The sequence below is a fragment of the Hyla sarda genome, chromosome 4 (assembly GCF_029499605.1).
Source record: "Hyla sarda isolate aHylSar1 chromosome 4, aHylSar1.hap1, whole genome shotgun sequence".
NCBI classification, from domain to species: Eukaryota; Metazoa; Chordata; class Amphibia; order Anura; family Hylidae; genus Hyla; species Hyla sarda.
The window spans coordinates 295,777,579-295,791,332 of NC_079192.1; the positions used below are offsets into that span (position 1 = coordinate 295,777,579).

General features: G+C 47.0%; 1 protein-coding gene across 2 annotated transcripts in view; it reads right to left on the bottom strand.

Moving 5' to 3' along the window:
• Positions 1-8,997, bottom strand: part of CHPT1 (choline phosphotransferase 1) — a 55,746-nt gene extending 46,749 nt beyond the window's left edge. For both annotated transcript variants that reach the window (XM_056574564.1, XM_056574565.1), the window contains exon 1: positions 8,613-8,997. In XM_056574564.1, the coding sequence (XP_056430539.1) occupies positions 8,613-8,864 (252 nt within the window). In that variant the 5' untranslated portion in view covers positions 8,865-8,997. The remainder of the gene's footprint in view (positions 1-8,612) is intronic.
• Positions 8,998-13,754: the final 4,757 nt, after the last annotated feature.

Here is a 13,754-nt window from a genome sequence, read left to right on the forward strand (position 1 = left end):
TATAGTAGTGAACCTGGCATTGTATGTAGTAGTGTACACTGTCAGACCTGGCATTGTATATAGTAGTGTACACTGTCAGACCTGGCATTGTAAGTACTGGTGTACACTGTCAGACCTGGCATTGTAAGTACTGGTGTACACTGTCAGACCTGGCATTGTAGGTACTGGCGTACACTGTCAGATCTGGCATTGTAGGTACTGGCGTACACTGTCAGACCTGGCATTGTATGTGGTAATGTACACTGTCAGACCTGGCATTGTAAGTACTGGTGTACACTGTCAGACCTGGCATTGTAAGTACTGGCGTACACTGTCAGACCTGGCATTGTAGGTACTGGCGTACACTGTCAGATCTGGCATTGTAAGTACTGGTGTACACTGTCAGACCTGGCATTGTATGTGGTAATGTACACTGTCAGACCTGGCATTGTAAGTACTGGTGTACACTGTCAGACCTGGCATTGTAAGTACTGGCGTACACTGTCAGACCTGGCATTGTAGGTACTGGCGTACACTGTCAGATCTGGCATTGTAGGTACTGGCGTACACTGTCAGACCTGGCATTGTATGTGGTAATGTACACTGTCAGACCTGGCATTGTATGTGGTAATGTACACTGTCAGACCTGGCATTGTATGTAGTAGCGTACACTGTCAGACCTGGCATTGTATGTAGTAGCGTACACTGTCAGACCTGGCATTGTATGTAGTAGCGTACACTGTCAGACCTGGCATTGTATGTAGTAGCGTACACTGTCAGACCTGGCATTGTATGTAGTAGCGTACACTGTCAGACCTGGCATTGTATGTAGTAGCGTACACTGTCAGACCTGGCATTGTATGTAGTAGCGTACACTGTCAGACCTGGCATTGTATGTAGTAGCGTACACTGTCAGACCTGGCATTGTATGTAGTAGCGTACACTGTCAGACCTGGCATTGTATGTAGTAGCGTACACTGTCAGACCTGGCATTGTATGTAGTAGCGTACACTGTCAGACCTGGCATTGTATGTAGTAGCGTACACTGTCAGACCTGGCATTGTATGTAGTAGCGTACACTGTCAGACCTGGCATTGTATGTAGTAGCGTACACTGTCAGACCTGGCATTGTATGTAGTAGCGTACACTGTCAGACCTGGCATTGTATGTAGTAGCGTACACTGTCAGACCTGGCATTGTATGTAGTAGCGTACACTGTCAGACCTGGCATTGTAAGTAGTAGTGTACCTGGCATTGTATGTAGTAGTGTACACTGTCAGACCTGGCATTGTATGTGGTAGCGTACACTGTCAGACCTGGCATTGTATGTGGTAGCGTACACTGTCAGACCTGGCATTGTATGTGGTAATGTACACTGTCAGACCTGGCATTGTATGTAGTAGCGTACACTGTCAGACCTGGCATTGTATGTAGTAGCGTACACTGTCAGACCTGGCATTGTATGTAGTAGCGTACACTGTCAGACCTGGCATTGTATGTAGTAGCGTACACTGTCAGACCTGGCATTGTATGTAGTAGCGTACACTGTCAGACCTGGCATTGTATGTAGTAGCGTACACTGTCAGACCTGGCATTGTATGTAGTAGCGTACACTGTCAGACCTGGCATTGTATGTAGTAGCGTACACTGTCAGACCTGGCATTGTATGTAGTAGCGTACACTGTCAGACCTGGCATTGTATGTAGTAGCGTACACTGTCAGACCTGGCATTGTATGTAGTAGCGTACACTGTCAGACCTGGCATTGTATGTAGTAGCGTACACTGTCAGACCTGGCATTGTATGTAGTAGCGTACACTGTCAGACCTGGCATTGTATGTAGTAGCGTACACTGTCAGACCTGGCATTGTATGTAGTAGCGTACACTGTCAGACCTGGCATTGTATGTAGTAGCGTACACTGTCAGACCTGGCATTGTATGTAGTAGCGTACACTGTCAGACCTGGCATTGTATGTGGTAGGTACTGTCAGACCTGGCATTGTATGTGGTAGCGTACACTGTCAGACCTGGCATTGTATGTGGTAGCGTACACTGTCAGACCTGGCATTGTATGTGGTAGCGTACACTGTCAGACCTGGCATTGTATGTGGTAGCGTACACTGTCAGACCTGGCATTGTATGTGGTAGCGTACACTGTCAGACCTGGCATTGTATGTGGTAGCGTACACTGTCAGACCTGGCATTGTATGTGGTAGCGTACACTGTCAGACCTGGCATTGTATGTGGTAGCGTACACTGTCAGACCTGGCATTGTATGTGGTAGCGTACACTGTCAGACCTGGCATTGTATGTGGTAGCGTACACTGTCAGACCTGGCATTGTATGTGGTAGCGTACACTGTCAGACCTGGCATTGTATGTGGTAGCGTACACTGTCAGACCTGGCATTGTATGTGGTAGCGTACACTGTCAGACCTGGCATTGTATGTGGTAGCGTACACTGTCAGACCTGGCATTGTATGTGGTAGCGTACACTGTCAGACCTGGCATTGTATGTGGTAGCGTACACTGTCAGACCTGGCATTGTATGTGGTAGCGTACACTGTCAGACCTGGCATTGTATGTGGTAGCGTACACTGTCAGACCTGGCATTGTATGTGGTAGCGTACACTGTCAGACCTGGCATTGTATGTGGTAGCGTACACTGTCAGACCTGGCATTGTATGTGGTAGCGTACACTGTCAGACCTGGCATTGTATGTGGTAGCGTACACTGTCAGACCTGGCATTGTATGTGGTAGCGTACACTGTCAGACCTGGCATTGTATGTGGTAGCGTACACTGTCAGACCTGGCATTGTATGTGGTAGCGTACACTGTCAGACCTGGCATTGTATGTGGTAGCGTACACTGTCAGACCTGGCATTGTATGTGGTAGCGTACACTGTCAGACCTGGCATTGTATGTGGTAGCGTACACTGTCAGACCTGGCATTGTATGTGGTAGCGTACACTGTCAGACCTGGCATTGTATGTGGTAGCGTACACTGTCAGACCTGGCATTGTATGTGGTAGCGTACACTGTCAGACCTGGCATTGTATGTGGTAGCGTACACTGTCAGACCTGGCATTGTATGTGGTAGCGTACACTGTCAGACCTGGCATTGTATGTGGTAGCGTACACTGTCAGACCTGGCATTGTATGTGGTAGCGTACACTGTCAGACCTGGCATTGTATGTGGTAGCGTACACTGTCAGACCTGGCATTGTATGTGGTAGCGTACACTGTCAGACCTGGCATTGTATGTGGTAGCGTACACTGTCAGACCTGGCATTGTATGTGGTAGCGTACACTGTCAGACCTGGCATTGTATGTAGTAGCGTACACTGTCAGACCTGGCATTGTATGTAGTAGCGTACACTGTCAGACCTGGCATTGTATGTAGTAGCGTACACTGTCAGACCTGGCATTGTATGTAGTAGCGTACACTGTCAGACCTGGCATTGTATGTAGTAGCGTACACTGTCAGACCTGGCATTGTATGTAGTAGCGTACACTGTCAGACCTGGCATTGTATGTAGTAGCGTACACTGTCAGACCTGGCATTGTATGTAGTAGCGTACACTGTCAGACCTGGCATTGTATGTAGTAGCGTGCACTGTCAGACCTGGCATTGTATGTAGTAGCGTGACACTGTCAGACCTGGCATTGTATGTAGTAGCGTACACTGTCAGACCTGGCATTGTATGTAGTAGCGTACACTGTCAGACCTGGCATTGTATGTAGTAGCGTACACTGTCAGACCTGGCATTGTATGTAGTAGCGTACACTGTCAGACCTGGCATTGTATGTAGTAGCGTACACTGTCAGACCTGGCATTGTATGTAGTAGCGTACACTGTCAGACCTGGCATTGTATGTAGTAGCGTACACTGTCAGACCTGGCATTGTATGTAGTAGCGTACACTGTCAGACCTGGCATTGTATGTAGTAGCGTACACTGTCAGACCTGGCATTGTATGTAGTAGCGTACACTGTCAGACCTGGCATTGTATGTAGTAGCGTACACTGTCAGACCTGGCATTGTATGTAGTAGCGTACACTGTCAGACCTGGCATTGTATGTAGTAGCGTACACTGTCAGACCTGGCATTGTATGTAGTAGCGTACACTGTCAGACCTGGCATTGTATGTAGTAGCGTACACTGTCAGACCTGGCATTGTAAGTAGTAGCGTACACTGTCAGACCTGGCATTGTAAGTAGTAGTGTACCTGGCATTGTATGTAGTAGTGTATACTGTCAGACCTGGCATTGTATGTAGTAGTGTACACTGTCAGACCTGGCATTGTATGTAGTAGTGTACACTGTCAGACCTGGCATTGTATGTAGTAGTGTACACTGTCAGACCTGGCATTGTATGTAGTAGTGTACACTGTCAGACCTGGCATTGTATGTAGTAGTGTACACTGTCAGACCTGGCATTGTATGTAGTAGTGTACACTGTCAGACCTGGCATTGTATGTAGTAGTGTACACTGTCAGACCTGGCATTGTATGTAGTAGTGTACACTGTCAAACCTGGCATTGTATGTAGTAGTGTACACTGTCAGACCTGGCATTGTATGTAGTAGTGTACACTGTCAGACCTGGCATTGTATGTAGTAGTGTACACTGTCAGACCTGGCATTGTATGTAGTAGTGTACACTGTCAGACCTGGCATTGTATGTAGTAGTGTACACTGTCAGACCTGGCATTGTATGTAGTAGTGTACGCTGTCAGACCTGGCATTGTATGTAGTAGTGTACGCTGTCAGACCTGGCATTGTATGTAGTAGTGTACGCTGTCAGACCTGGCATTGTATGTAGTAGTGTACGCTGTCAGACCTGGCATTGTATGTAGTAGTGTACGCTGTCAGACCTGGCATTGTATGTAGTAGTGTACGCTGTCAGACCTGGCATTGTAAGTACTGGTGTACGCTGTCAGACCTGGCATTGTAAGTACTGGTGTACGCTGTCAGACCTGGCATTGTAAGTACTGGTGTACGCTGTCAGACCTGGCACTGTAAGTACTGGTGTACACTGTCAGACCTGGCACTGTAAGTACTGGTGTACGCTGTCAGACCTGGCACTGTAAGTACTGGTGTACATTGTCAGACCTGGCACTGTAAGTACTGGTGTACGCTGTCAGACCTGGCACTGTAAGTACTGGTGTACGCTGTCAGACCTGGCACTGTAAGTACTGGTGTACACTGTCAGACCTGGCACTGTAAGTACTGGTGTACGCTGTCAGACCTGTAAGTACTGGTGTACGCTGTCAGACCTGGCACTGTAAGTACTGGTGTACGCTGTCAGACCTGGCACTGTAAGTACTGGTGTACGCTGTCAGACCTGTAAGTACTGGTGTACGCTGTCAGACCTGGCACTGTAAGTACTGGTGTACGCTGTCAGACCTGGCACTGTAAGTACTGGTGTACGCTGTCAGACCTGGCACTGTAAGTACTGGTGTACGCTGTCAGACCTGGCACTGTAAGTACTGGTGTACGCTGTCAGACCTGGCACTGTAAGTACTGGTGTACGCTGTCAGACCTGGCACTGTAAGTACTGGTGTACACTCTCAGACCTGGCATTGTAAGTACTGGTGTACACTGTCAGACCTGGCACTGTAAGTACTGGTGTACGCTGTCAGACCTGGCACTGTAAGTACTGGTGTACATTGTCAGACCTGGCACTGTAAGTACTGGTGTACGCTGTCAGACCTGGCACTGTAAGTACTGGTGTACGCTGTCAGACCTGGCACTGTAAGTACTGGTGTACACTGTCAGACCTGGCACTGTAAGTACTGGTGTACGCTGTCAGACCTGGCACTGTAAGTACTGGTGTACGCTGTCAGACCTGGCACTGTATGTACTGGTGTACGCTGTCAGACCTGGCATTGTAAGTACTGGTGTACACTCTCAGACCTGGCATTGTAAGTACTGGTGTACACTGTCAGACCTGGCATTGTAAGTACTGGTGTACACTGTCAGACCTGGCACTGTAAGTACTGGTGTACATTGTCAGACCTGGCACTGTAAGTACTGGTGTACATTGTCAGACCTGGCACTGTAAGTACTGGTGTACATTGTCAGACCTGGCACTGTAAGTACTGGTGTACGCTGTCAGACCTGGCACTGTAAGTACTGGTGTACACTGTCAGACCTGGCACTGTAAGTACTGGTGTACGCTGTCAGACCTGGCACTGTAAGTACTGGTGTACGCTGTCAGACCTGGCACTGTATGTACTGGTGTACGCTGTCAGACCTGGCATTGTAAGTACTGGTGTACACTCTCAGACCTGGCATTGTAAGTACTGGTGTACACTCTCAGACCTGGCACTGTAAGTACTGGTGTACGCTGTCAGACCTGGCACTGTAAGTACTGGTGTACGCTGTCAGACCTGGCACTGTATGTACTGGTGTACACTGTCAGACCTGGCACTGTAAGTACTGGTGTACATTGTCAGACCTGGCACTGTAAGTACTGGTGTACACTGTCAGACCTGGCACTGTAAGTACTGGTGTACGCTGTCAGACCTGGCACTGTAAGTACTGGTGTACATTGTCAGACCTGGCACTGTAAGTACTGGTGTACGCTGTCAGACCTGGCACTGTAAGTACTGGTGTACGCTGTCAGACCTGGCATTGTAGGTACTGGTGTACGCTGTCAGACCTGGCACTGTAAGTACTGGTGTACATTGTCAGACCTGGCACTTTAAGTACTGGTGTACGCTGTCAGACCTGGCACTGTAAGTACTGGTGTACACTGTCAGACCTGGCACTGTAAGTACTGGTGTACACTGTCAGACCTGGCACTGTAAGTACTGGTGTACATTGTCAGACCTGGCACTGTAAGTACTGGTGTACGCTGTCAGACCTGGCACTGTAAGTACTGGTGTACGCTGTCAGACCTGGCACTGTAAGTACTGGTGTACGCTGTCAGACCTGGCACTGTAAGTACTGGTGTACATTGTCAGACCTGGCACTGTAAGTACTGGTGTACGCTGTCAGACCTGGCACTGTAAGTACTGGTGTACGCTGTCAGACCTGGCACTGTAAGTACTGGTGTACGCTGTCAGACCTGGCACTGTAAGTACTGGTGTACGCTGTCAGACCTGGCACTGTAAGTACTGGTGTACACTGTCAGACATGGCACTGTAAGTACTGGTGTACGCTGTCAGACCTGGCACTGTATGTACTGGTGTACGCTGTCAGACCTGGCACTGTATGTACTGGTGTACGCTGTCAGACCTGACATTGTAAGTACTGGTGTACACTCTCAGACCTGGCACTGTAAGTACTGGTGTACGCTGTCAGACCTGGCACTGTAAGTACTGGTGTACATTGTCAGACCTGGCACTGTAAGTACTGGTGTACGCTGTCAGACCTGGCACTGTAAGTACTGGTGTACGCTGTCAGACCTGGCACTGTAAGTACTGGTGTACGCTGTCAGACCTGGCATTGTAGGTACTGGTGTACGCTGTCAGACCTGGCACTGTAAGTACTGGTGTACGCTGTCAGACCTGGCACTGTAAGTACTGGTGTACGCTGTCAGACCTGGCACTGTAAGTACTGGCGTACTCTGTCAGACCTGGCACTGTAAGTACTGGTGTACACTGTCAGACCTGGCACTGTAAGTACTGGTGTACGCTGTCAGACCTGGCATTGTAGGTACTGGTGTACGCTGTCAGACCTGGCACTGTAAGTACTGGTGTACGCTGTCAGACCTGGCACTGTAAGTACTGGTGTACGCTGTCAGACCTGGCACTGTAAGTACTGGTGTACGCTGTCAGACCTGGCACTGTAAGTACTGGTGTACATTGTCAGACCTGGCACTGTAAGTACTGGTGTACGCTGTCAGACCTGGCACTGTAAGTACTGGTGTACGCTGTCAGACCTGGCACTGTAAGTACTGGTGTACGCTGTCAGACCTGGCACTGTAAGTACTGGTGTACATTGTCAGACCTGGCACTGTAAGTACTGGTGTACGCTGTCAGACCTGGCACTGTAAGTACTGGTGTACACTGTCAGACCTGGCACTGTAAGTACTGGTGTACGCTGTCAGACCTGGCACTGTAAGTACTGGTGTACGCTGTCAGACCTGGCACTGTAAGTACTGGTGTACGCTGTCAGACCTGGCACTGTAAGTACTGGTGTACATTGTCAGACCTGGCACTGTAAGTACTGGTGTACGCTGTCAGACCTGGCACTGTAAGTACTGGTGTACACTGTCAGACCTGGCACTGTAAGTACTGGTGTACGCTGTCAGACCTGGCACTGTAAGTACTGGTGTACATTGTCAGACCTGGCACTGTAAGTACTGGTGTACGCTGTCAGACCTGGCACTGTAAGTACTGGTGTACGCTGTCAGACCTGGCATTGTAGGTACTGGTGTACGCTGTCAGACCTGGCACTGTAAGTACTGGTGTACGCTGTCAGACCTGGCACTGTAAGTACTGGTGTACGCTGTCAGACCTGGCACTGTAAGTACTGGCGTACTCTGTCAGACCTGGCACTGTAAGTACTGGTGTACACTGTCAGACCTGGCACTGTAAGTACTGGTGTACACTGTCAGACCTGGCACTACTCTCTGTACAGAATAACAGCCCCCGCCCGCACTGGCAGCCCTGGCATCTTCTCACCTCTTCGGTGGCAGTGGGGCAATAGTAGGCGACAATGAGGGTAGAGACAACATTCATGACGAGCCCGACCATGGTGATAGTGTTGGGTGCCAGCCACAGGGGCAACTTTTCCACCAGCCAGTTCCAGTAGATCTGCATAAGGGGCTCCAGCATGGAGCGACCGGCTACGCTGTACTTGTGCTCCTCCAGCCGCTTCAGCTGTAGGGCCGTGAGGGGCTCCGCCAAGCACAGGACACCGGCCATCCTGTCCATCCTGTCAGTCCCGTGCCTCTTCCTGCTCGGGGACTAACACCTTCCGTCCCTGCAGCCTCAGGGGGCCGGCCAGGAGCGCTTCACCCCGGAAGAGCAGCAGCCATTAGGAAGCTGAGGACTGCGGAGAGGGGCGTGTCTACATTGGAGCAGGTCCAGCTGGGAGTGATGTCACGGTATTGGGCGGGGTCACCGGGAAGAGGGCGCGGCCTCCCGATTGTAGTTTATCATAATATAGCACAAGACGGGAGGGGGGGCGATGTGTGGTGTCATTTACATGGGACTGGATGTTAGAAGGGGATTATGGGAGGGGAGGGATTTTTAAATGGGACTGTATCAACACGGGGAGTGAGGTGACTACTTATTGGAGAGACTGAGGGGGAGTTGTTTCTATTATTATAATTATTATTAATAAATACATGGGACTGTGTGTTGGAAGATCTTATTCTAAACCCTGCACCACAAGATCTACTCAGTGGAATAACAATACATTTGGGGGCCCCCCAGCAAAACCTTCCTTCCCCACAAGGTATTCCACACCTATGCCAATGTACCCCACCTATACCAAATTGCTCATTTTCTATGGACGTATGAAGAGTATTTGTAAGTACAGTAATACTTCCATTAGTGTAGTGTACACTATATAGCAGTGGTCTCCAACCTGCCGACCTCCAGATGTTGCAAAACTACAACTCCCAGCATGCACGGACAGCCAACGGCTGTCCGGGCATGCTGGAGTTGTAGTTTTGCAACATCTGGAGGTCCGCAGGTTGGAGACCACTGCTATATAGTGTAGATAAAATAAGACAATTTTCTATAAACAAGTGAGGACTGCCACACAGTGCACCATCTGGATAAAATAATGCAGCCACACACTGCACCCTCTGAATACAAGGCTGGGACTCCACTTGTTATTTTTTGGGGGAAAACGCCAATTCTGCCGCATGGCGTTTTTTTGGCTAAAAAAACGCTTTGGCCAGATGTTAGCTGTAAATCAATGAGAAATCGCAAAATTCTTTTTACACTTGCGTTTTCAGTTTGGCGGTTTTTGAATCCTTTTGGCGTTTTTTCACTCTTTTTTGGCGTTTTTCAGCTCCTTGGGGTTTTTGCTCAATCGCAGTATGTTGAGCCTATGGCGTTTTTCTCCCTGAAATCGTGGCGTTTTTCTCCCATAGAAGTCTATGGGAGTAAAAAAAAATGCCAAGAAAAACGCCATGTGGGTATTAACTTTGGCGTTTTTGCAGGCGATTTTTATTCTTTTTTGGACTTTAGCGATCCAAAAAAGTGATGGAGATACCTTTTTTAATAAAATTTTGTAGGGTACCATTAAAAAAATATATAAAAAAGATACAGTAGCAAAATGTATCTTTTTTATAACAAAATTTTTATACATTTTTAAACAGGGATCAATTTATGTGTGCTGGCAGGGCACTAAAAATATATCCGACAATAATAAAAATGTAGTGTGTGTGTTTTTCACTTTTTATTCTTTATTTTTTAGGTGGTACTACTAATCCCAGCATGGAACACACTGTTCCATGATGGGAGTAGTAGTACCTGTACTAATTGACAGATCACCCCGGGTCCATTGCGATCCTCCTGTATAATGTATAGATGCAGCCGCTCTTCTATGGTCCCCTGCACTGCTGTATATATACACCTATTCATATTTCCCACAGAGAGCTGTGATTGGCCAGATGGTTCTAGCCAATCACAACTCTCTATGGGAAATATGAATATGTGTATATATACGTCAGTGCAGGGGACCATAGAAGAGCGGCCGGTCGCATCTATACATAATACAGGAGGATCCCAGCGGGTGTCAGGAGTGACACTTGCTGTGATGTTTCCTTAACCCCTTAAGGACCAGGCCATTTTATACCTTAAGGACCGGAGCGTTTTTTGCAATTCTGACCACTGTCACTTTAAACATTAATAACTCTGGAATGCTTTTAGTTATCATTCTGATTCCGAGATTGTTTTTTCGTGACATATTCTACTTTAACTTAGTGGTAAAATTTTATGGTAACTTGCATCCTTTCTTGGTGAAAAATCCCAAAATTTGATGAAAAAAATGAAAATTTTGCATTTTTCTAACTTTGAAGCTCTCTGCTTGTAAGGAAAATGGATATTCAAAATATATTTTTTTGGGGTTCACATATACAATATGTCTACTTTATGTTTGCATCATAAAATATATGAGTTTTTACTTTTGGAAGACACCAGAGGGCTTCAAAGTTCAGCAGCAATTTTGAAATTTTTCACAAAATTTTCAAACTCACTATTTTTCAGGGACCAGTTCAGTTTTGAAGTGGATTTGAAGGGTCTTCATATTAGAAATACCCCATAAAAGACCCCATTATAAAAACTACACCCCCTAAAGTATTCAAAAAAACATTCAGTAAGTGTATTAACCCTTTAGGTGTTTCACAGGAATAGCAGCAAAGTGAAGGAGAAAATTCAAAATCTTCATTTTTTACACTCGCATGTTCTTGTAGACCCAATTTTTGCATTTTTGCAAGGGATAAAAAGGAGAAAATTTTTACTTGTATTTGAAACCCAATTTCTCTCGAGTAAGCACATACCTCATATGTCTATGTTAATTGTTCGGCGGGCGCAGTAGAGGGCTCAGAAGGGAAGGAGCGACAAATGGTTTTTGGGGGGCATGCCGCATTTAGGAAGCCTCTATGGTGCCAGGACAGCAAAAAAAAACACATGGCATACCATTTTGGAAACTAGACCCCTCAGGGAACATAACAAGGGGTAAAGTGAACCTTAATACCCTACAGGTGATTCACGACTTTTGCATATGTAAAAAAAATATATATATTTTTTACCTAAAATGCTTGGTTTCCCAAAAATTTTACATTTTTAAAAAGGGTAATAGCAGAAAATACCCCCCACAATTTGAAGCCCAATTTCTCCCGATACAGAAAACACCTCGCATGGGGGTGAAAAGTGCTCTGCTGGCGCACTACAGGTCTCAGAAGAGAAGGAGTCACATTTGGCTTTTTGAAAGCAAATTTTGCTCTGGGGGCATGCCGCATTTAGGAAGCCCCTATGGTGCCAGAACAGCAAAAAAAAACCACATGGCATACCATTTTGGAAACTAGACCCCTCGGGGAACGTAACAAGGGGTAACGTGAACCTTAATGCCCTACAGGTGTTTCACGACTTTTGCATATGTAAAAAAAAAAATTTTTTTTTTACCTAAAATGCTTGTTTTCCCAAAATGTTTACATTTTTAAAAAGGGTAATAGCGGAAAATACCCCCCAAAATTTGAAGCCCAATTTCTCCCGATTCAGAAAACACCCCATATGGGGGTGAAAAGTGCTCTGCTGGCGCACTACAGGTCTCAGAAGAGAAGGAGTCACATTTGGCTTTTTGAAAGCGAATTTTGCTCTGGGGGCATGCCGCATTTAGGAAGCCCCTATGGTGCCAGGACAGCAAAAAAAAAACACATGGCATACCATTTTGGAAACTAGACCCCTCGGGGAACGTAACAAGGGGTAATTTGAACCTTAATACCCTACAGGTGTTTCACGACTTTTGCATATGTAAAAAAATATATTTTTTTTTTACCTAAAATGCTTGTTTTCCCAAAAATTTTACATTTTTTAAAAGGGTAATAGCAGAAAATACCCCCCAAAATTTGAAGCCCAATTTCTCCCGAGTACAGCGATATCCCATATGTGGCCCTAAACTGCTGCCTTGAAATACGACAGGGCTCCAAAGTGAGAGCGCCATGCGCATTTGAGGCCTAAATTAGGGACTTGCATAGGGGTGGACATAGGGGTATTCTACGCCAGTGATTCCCAAACAGTGTGCCTCCAGCTGTTGTAAAACTCCCAGCATGCCTGGACAGTCAACGGCTATCTGGCAATACTGGGAGTAGTTGTTTTGCAACAGCTGGAGGCTCCGTTTTGGAAACAGTTGCGTACCAGACGTTTTTCATTTTTATTGGGGAGGGGGGTTGTATAGGGGTATGTGTATATGTAGTGTTTTTTACTTTTTATTTTATTTTGTGTTAGTGTAGTGTAGTGTTTTTAGGGTACAGTCGCACGGGCGGGGGGTTCACAGTAGTTTCTCGCTGGCAGTTTGAGCTACGGCAGAAAATTTGACGCAGCTCAAACTTGCAGCCGGATACTTACTGTAATCCTCCGCCCATGTGAGTGTACCCTGTACGTTCACTTTTGGGGGGGGGGGGGGAAATCCAGCTGTTGCAAAACTACAACTCCCAGCATGTACGGTCTATCAGTGCATGCTGGGAGTTGTAGTTTTGCAACAGCTGGAGGCTCCGTTTTGGAAACAGTGGCGTACCAGACGTTTTTCATTTTTATTGGGGAGGGGAGGGGGGCTGTGTAGGGGTATGTGTATATGTAGTGTTTTTTACTTTTTATTTTATTTTGTGTTAGTGTAGTGTTTTTAGGGTACAGTCACACGGGCGGGGGGTTCACAGTAGTTTCTCGCTGGCAGTTTGAGCTGCGGCAGAAATTTTGCCGCACCTCAAACTTGCAGCCGGATACTTACTGTAATCCTCCGCCCATGTGAGTGTACCCTGTACGTTCACATTGGGGGGGGAACATCCAGCTGTTGCAAAACTACAACTCCCAGCATGTACGGTCTATCAGTGCATGCTGGGAGTTGTAGTTTTGCAACAGCTGGAGGCACACTGGTTGTGAAACACCGAGTTTGGTAACAAACTCAGTGTTTTGCAACCAGTGTGCCTTCAGCTGTTGCAAAAGCTACAACCCCCAGCATGTACGGACAGCGGAAGGGCATGCTGGGTGTTGTAGTTATGCAACAGCTGGAGGCATACTACTTTGGCTGGGGATGCTGGGGATTGTAGTTATGCAACAGCTGGAGACACACTGGTTTGCTACTTAACTCAG